Source organism: Nansenia antarctica, assembly GCF_963989245.1.
Source record: "Nansenia antarctica genome assembly, chromosome: 8".
In the NCBI taxonomy this organism is placed as follows: domain Eukaryota; kingdom Metazoa; phylum Chordata; class Actinopteri; order Argentiniformes; family Microstomatidae; genus Nansenia; species Nansenia antarctica.
Window position 1 is genome coordinate 43,676,399 of NC_137678.1, and position 7,500 is coordinate 43,683,898.

Consider the following 7,500-nt stretch of genomic DNA (forward strand, 5'->3'; position numbering starts at 1 on the left):
TACAGAATCTCAGATTTATCCAAATCAGGATAAGTGATTTCTGTGAAGATTCGCAGAAATGCTAACTGGAGCAACCGTAGTGAAGTCAAAAGTGAAGTCAATAACCTGTCTGCCACAGGAGACTCTTCAAACAGGAGCATCGATTAGTAGATAAGAAGATAACTCTGTCACAGTCGAGAGAGGAGACAACAAGCAGACAAACTCACCTCAAAGTCTTCCTGTTCCTCGCTGGTCAATATCGCCCTCTGGAATCATATACGCACATAATCAGCTCTACTATTATATATACCTCACTGCTCTTACAAGAGAGAATAGGCTGAGAAATGAACAGTTATCTGAATAAAAGTTCAAATGTGACATTATATTGGCTGTGTTGTTGAGTATTGGGTTGGGTTAAATCTATTAGCCGCCTCCACCTGACCCAATTATCAGTAGGTCAGAGGACAATAATTGCAACGAGCTAAAGTGCTTATTGATTTCTTGGCATTTGTGTGCGAAAACACACACAGCACATTTCAGTTAAGGAAAGTAATTCCCTCATGACATTTAGTATTTCAAAAATCACATTCAACGTATACAAGTTAGTACTGTCATATGTGTATTTGTTGATAGAACAGCCCTATGGCTTTGATGTTCAGGGGGGCCGTCGTTAAAAAATAAAACAAGAGTTGAAATCTCACCCTATGTCTTCCATGTCGATCCTCGAACCCTGACTGGTAGAACAAAAAAGGAGCGATTTAGAATGACGGATATTATGATCTCTCTTTAATATGAGAAGATGATTGTTTTTTGAGAAAAAAAAATCGAACAGAGAAAGAATTCTTTGACTCAAATATAAACTCACCATCTCTGTGTCCCATTCTCCCTCAACAATAAATTCAAAGCAGCGGGTTTGTTGGAGGACCAGCAGGCCGAGCAGGAGAGACAGGTGCCTCATGTTTCCAGGCCTCTGTGTGTTGGCCGATCACTCCTGAAGGATAAAGACTCAGAGAAAGAGAGAGTGTGTATGCTGGGATCCAAGAGGGAACAGTGAGAAGCCAAAAATGAGGTTAGAAAAACCACAGTGCTGATAAAGGTTTGGCCCCGCGCGGTCAATATTTGTTGTGTTTCACAAAATCCAGAGAAGAGTGGAACACTTTGAAACTTGACCTGTACTGTGGGAGGGTAAATAAATAGGCTATAGGGCTTATTTGGACCATACAGGGTCCACAGCCCTCCACAGCCCTCAGACTCAGTACTGGGTCCCCCCAGGGCTGCGTGCTAAGCCCCATCCTCTGCAACAGGGGTCTCCAACCTTTTTTCATCCGAGAGCTACTTTGAAAAAATGTAAGTGGCCGAGAGCTACTCATATCTTATTACTTACATTCATTCACATAATGTATCAAAACACTCTGAAATTCTTCACTAGCATGCTCTGTTTCAAATGTCAATGTGTAAGCTCACTATAGTAGTAGCAGTATATTCTGTATCCATATATCCATGTATCACATCACCTCCATTCACATATCAAAAGCGTATAATTGTATGGTCCACATGTGTGTAATAAGTGCATTCACCTTTTCTAGTTTTTTCAGTCAGAAAACATTAGTATTTTTTTCTTCTTTTGTCTCTTTCAAAAAAACGTGTGCATGTGTGTAATAATGCATTCACTCATTCCTACACTTGGAGATGAATGTCACTGCATGGAGTCTACAAGAGTTGTGTATGCTGGAGTGTATCCACTTAGGTTCACTCTTATAGAGTCATTTAGATGCTCATCTGTCAGTCTTGTTCAGAAGTAGTAGTAGTATTTCATTACATTCGTATCAGAAAAATCTGATTCTCAAAGGTATGTAGAGCCAAATACAACAAATACTTTCAGGGCTGCTTGGTGAACATTCTTATAGTTTTCTGGGTCTACCAGGCTCCAGAAATGTTGTGAATGTTGTTGCGATTGTAGCTGGACATTATTCTGGAGCTTTATAACCTCCATCTCCATTTCTCCAGGCTTGACACTGAACAGTTCAGCTATCTGCTCTCAGTGTTTCCCCTAGGTTTGCTGCCTTGGGGAGGGGGTGGCATGGACTGTGGCATAATATGTGGTCTTGACTACCTGTCCACTTTCTCACCTGGTTCTTGCTCTCTCTCTTTGGTGTGCCGACACCATCCTGCTCTCTCTCCTTCTCTCCTTCTCTATCCTCCTCTTTTGCTGTCAACCAAAAGGCAAACATAACAACCAGAGTATTTATAATTGAATTATAAATTTAAAAATATTGTATTGATCCATATCAATTCATAACATAATTCGAATTGAATATTGGGTTGCTGAAAAATAAATTGTATATCCATCTATAGAAAACAGACATTTCCAATGAGTGAGGGTTGTGCCAATGCTTCAATCCACTGTCCATGTACTGTAAATATACCATTATGGTATTACCATGAAGCCCAATTCTAGCAGAATAAGAAAGATTGTTTATCTACTTTAAGTAAAATAATAAAGTGCCTCCAGTTAGCTCTTTAGCTGGCAAGTGTGCAGCAGACTAGCTCATCTCATCACCTCTGAGCTAGCTAGCTAGCTAGTTCTTTGACACCATGGAACTATAATCAGACACTAGTCACAATAAAAACAACCTTTCTCTGTCAGAACACTCAGCAAGTATATTTGCTAACGTTTTCAACTTGCTTACTTTCATCTGCAGACATCTCACCCTGCAAAAACTCTTGCGTCTCGCGCGCACACTTGCAAAACATTTTTTTATTCTCCAGCGCTGGTACAGTGACGTGACGACGTGTTGACAGACGGTAGCAATTTGATTGACAGCTGATATATTTTTTTTTGTGTTGGAGGGGGTGGGACATTAGTAAGGGATTGAAATTGGAAAAGGTTTCCAGGATGCTTTTTTGGGGGGAAGGCTGCATCTTTTTTACAGGTAGCTCGCGAGCGACGTGTTGGAGACCCATGTTTTAAAGGGACCTTCATGGTAAATAGTGCTATTTTTAGAACTTGCCCTACGGGCGACTCGCGTGGTCTCTGCGGGCGACCAGGTGCCCGCGGGCACCGTGTTGGCTACCCCTGCTCTACAACCTCTACACCTACGACTTCACCCCCGTCCACCCCAGCAACTCCATCGTAAAGTTTGCAGACGACACCACCGTGGTGGGCTGCATCTCGGGGGGGGACGAGGCGGCGTACAGGGATGAGGTGGAGCAGCTGGGCAAGCTGTGCAAGGTTAACAACCTGCTGCTGAACCAGTCAAAGACCCAGGAAATCATCGTGGACTTCAGGAGGAAAAAATCTGAGGTCCAGCCCCTGCTCGTCGATGGAGGGAGCGTGGAGAGAGTCTCAACCCTCCGATTCCTGGGGGTGCACATACAGGATGACCTGTCCTGGAAGATCAACACAGCAGCCATCATCAAGAAGGCACAACAGCGGCTCTACTTCCTGAGAGTCCTCAGGAAAGACCACATCAGACAGGAGCTGCTTGTGACCTTCTACCGCTGCGCAGGGGAGAGCATCCTCACCTACTGCATCTGCATCTGGTTCTCCAGCTGCACAGCCGCAGAGAGGAATGCGCTACAGAGAGTCGTGAGATCGGCCCAGAAGATCACCGGCGCCCCCCTCCCCTCTCTGGAAGAGCTGTACAACACACGCTGCCTCAGGAAGGCCTCCAAGATCTCCAGAGACCCATCCCACCCTAGGTACACTTTGCTCGGCTGCCCTCGAACAGGCGGTTCAGGACCATGTTCGCAAGGACAAACAGACTGAAGCTCAGCTTCTACCCCAGGGCCATTCAGGCCCTGAACACAGCAAAGACCTAGGTTCTCGGCCCTGGACAATCTAGACAATTTGATGGCAGCTACTAGATTGAAATCAAGTGCAACACTGAAACACAACTGTGAACATTTCAAACCTGCAAACTGCGACACTTTAAATGAATGTGCAATAACACTATGTGCAATATGACAACCCTCGGGTACATAAGGTTCAGAGATAGGAAATGTTAGAATAGGTATAGCATAGCATAGAGTACTGCACAGTGTTTTATTTGTATAGTATAGTATAGTGGATAGTGTACATAGCCTTTATTTATGTAAACCAGCTCTTTTCCCTTCTTGTTTTTAGTTTTTTTTTTCCTAGCACCAGGGGAGCCCCCCCTCCCAAATTTCGTTGTTTGGTACCTGTACTATATCAATGACAATAAAGACCATTCATTCATTAATTAATTCATTCATTCATTCATTCATAATCGAGGGATTGGTTTCTATCTCTTGGTACTGTAATGTGTGGAAATCAAACTGCATTTTTGAGTGTTGTTATAACACATGATGTAAGAAATCATCATACATCAATTGGTCATGTGTACATGTCACACAGAGTTCAGGCCTGGCCAGAGGTGACATCTTTACTGTTCCTTGAATGAATTTGACTTTCTTCCTGAATGACTGCTGGCCTATGTTCTCATATTACATTCATATTTAGCACAATGGAGGACTTTTTTTATTTTATTTTATCTAAATGGTATCCCAAAGCGGATACAATTTTAACAGTGCATGACGTGGCCAGATCAGATTATTTGGATATTCCATGGATAATGCCGAGTTATAATGAGCCATACACCTTTCCTTGATGTAATGTTGCACCAAGTCCGCACGATGGCGCTAGAGTAATTAAGGGAAATCTTGACGTTTCAGGTGTTTACTATAGCCTACACTTGTTTTAATTGATTGAAAGAAAAAATCTATTAAAACAAGTGTATAATAAACATCTTCTCCCCGACGATTCTTGTGTGAATTGGTGACAATTATTCAAACGTATGGCCTAAATGGTATGGAATGTGTACTGCTTATTTGATTAATTATCTATCCATTTAAAGGCAGTCCACGGATTTTAGGTAGGCTGGAAAGTTACCGGAGCTTGTAGTGCCTATTTGATTCATTTAAAAATAAATTTGCCAGTATTATTTGAACAGTTAATTGTCGGCCAAAAGGTGCGGTCTAAGGTGCGCTTTCCTCTTTGCACGACACTATGAAGATTTTAATGATAACAACCTATCACTTTATCCGCAACATCACGAGATGAATTTCGTCACATGGAAACTTCTAAACAATCTCTATGGCAAGTCGCATCTTTCATCTACAGTTTCTCAAAAATTGCACCAATCAGTGTCATTTCGTAAATGAACGTTCAGCAATATTGTCCCAGACAGTGGTGTCGGAGAAAAACACTTGTGAAATACGACCGGGCAGTCGACCCGATTTCATCATCGATGTGGGACAATTATAATTAAAAGCCATTTTATTGTATTTATTTGTTTTCCATTATGATATGTACTGTATATCGTGGAGAGATGGAGAGATCAATAAAATCAATGCATTCGTGCTATTCACATATTATTCATTGCTGTCATGCGTGTTGAGAGAAATGTATTTTCTACTTGACACTAATTGAACCAGACTGTACAGGTCAAAAGTATTGGTTGAGTGGGGCACTGGGGTCATCTGAAAGGCGAGTGAACAAAGACCGCTGGTAAGTGCTGGGCTTTGGAGTGGCGCGCACGTTGTAATAGCGGTGTGTCCGTGTGTGACGCTGACCGGGCGCTCTTTCTTAGACACTCTAACCACAGACACTCTAACCACTCTAACCACAGACACTCTAACCACAGACACTCTAACCACAGACACTCTAACCACAGACACTCTAACCACAGACACTCTAACCACTCTAACCACAGACACTCTAACCACAGACACTCTAACCACAGACACTCTAACCACAGACACTCTAACCACAGACACTCTAACCACTCTAACCACAGACACTCTAACCACAGACACTCTAACCACAGACACTCTAACCACTCTAACCACAGACACTCTAACCACAGACACTCTAACCACAGACACTCTAACCACTCTAACCACAGACACTCTAACCACTCTAACCACAGACACTCTAACCACTCTAACCACAGACACTCTAACCACAGACACTCTAACCACAGACACTCTAACCACAGACACTCTAACCACAGACACTCTAACCACTCTAACCACAGACACTCTAACCACAGACACTCTAACCACAGACACTCTAACCACTCTAACCACAGACACTCTAACCACAGACACTCTAACCACAGACACTCTAACCACAGACACTCTAACCACTCTAACCACAGACACTCTAACCACAGACACTCTAACCACAGACACTCTAACCACTCTAACCACAGACACTCTAACCACAGACACTCTAACCACTCTAACCACAGACACTCTAACCACAGACACTCTAACCACTCTAACCACAGACACTCTAACCACTCTAACAACAGACACTCTAACCACAGACACTCTAACCACAGACACTCTAACCACAGACACTAACCACAGACACTCTAACCACAGACACTCTAACCACAGACACTCTAACCACAGACACTCTTAGGCCCTCTCTGCATCTCTCTGTGGGTGGGTGGGCGTTCCACGACTTGATCGCCTCCTCACCCACCGCCTCAGCTCCAACTCCGGTCACTCTGATCTCAACAACCCGCAGACTCGGAGCGGTGCGCCCTGGAGATAATGTGCGCTTATCCCTTTTTATTCTAAATGGATCTCGACGTCAACATGCTGCTTTTCACTCTTCTGATGTGCTTCAGTCCGTGCGCGTTGGGGCAGTTTGAGGATTCTGAACTTGAAGATGACTTTTTTCCCGATTTGACCGACTTTGATTTGGATATTGTAAGTGTCTTTCAACCCTGAAGTTGAAGGACGGTTTTGGGCACACCGAAGTGGCTTATTTGGGGAGCTTCTATAGACCACTATTTAACACAGATATTTTGTTTCCCCAGGCACCACGCAGAGTCCCTAGGGCAGTGAAAGCCATTCTCACTAAGGTAAAAAGATTCTTTGCAAGTATCTTGGCCGTGCTTCCTGCATGGTGTTTGCGCTCTTCTGCATCATTGTGTCCATAGATAAATGTCCACTAATGGATGCTGACACATGTTGAATTAATGGCAGGCTACAATACATACATACAGTACCAGTCAAAAGTTTGGACACACTTTTAGAAATTATTATTTATGTACATGCATAAAGTAAACCCATTTAGTGTAAGCAGCAGACCGTTCAAGTGTTCATGTTCATGGGAGGGATGTGGAGTTTTATCATCCCGAAATCTATCCTCTGGTGTGACGTGGACAGAATTGGCAGGTCGTGAGCTTAGAATTATAAGGTTCTATCTCGGTTTAGGGTAGTTCAGAGATATTGAGCGTCAACGTTTTTACATTCCATTATGTTTTATGAGATGGAACCTTTGTATTTTATGAATTACTAACTCAAAAATGTCAACATTTTAAAAATAACACCACACAGGCATTAATAAACACCTAATGGATCAGATTATGTAAAAAACTAAATTTTGACAAAAATTGAGATAGAACCTTATAATTCTAACGTCACGAGGTGTGCTGCGCAGTGCGCCAGAGTAACGGTAACGCGCTGGCTTTCTCATCCAAA

The 7,500-nt window shown here is 42.9% G+C and overlaps 2 protein-coding genes across 2 annotated transcripts in view; one reads left to right on the forward strand and one right to left on the reverse strand.

Annotated features, from left to right (window-relative positions):
* The window catches only part of itih2 (inter-alpha-trypsin inhibitor heavy chain 2), an 11,976-nt gene extending 10,916 nt beyond the window's left edge, over positions 1–1,060 (reverse strand). The window contains exons 1-3 of the mRNA XM_080537890.1: positions 845–1,060; positions 681–713; positions 207–245 (exon numbers count right to left, since the gene is read on the reverse strand). Of these exons, the coding sequence (XP_080394016.1) occupies positions 207–245; positions 681–713; positions 845–937 (165 nt within the window). The 5' untranslated portion in view covers positions 938–1,060. The remainder of the gene's footprint in view (positions 1–206; positions 246–680; positions 714–844) is intronic.
* Positions 1,061–1,219: 159 nt separating this feature from the next.
* itih5 (inter-alpha-trypsin inhibitor heavy chain 5) overlaps positions 1,220–7,500 on the forward strand; it is a 20,609-nt gene continuing 14,328 nt past the window's right edge. Inside the window, exons 1-2 of the mRNA XM_080537892.1 lie at positions 1,220–1,326; positions 6,834–6,878. The gene's annotated coding sequence lies outside the window, so the exon portion shown is untranslated. The remainder of the gene's footprint in view (positions 1,327–6,833; positions 6,879–7,500) is intronic.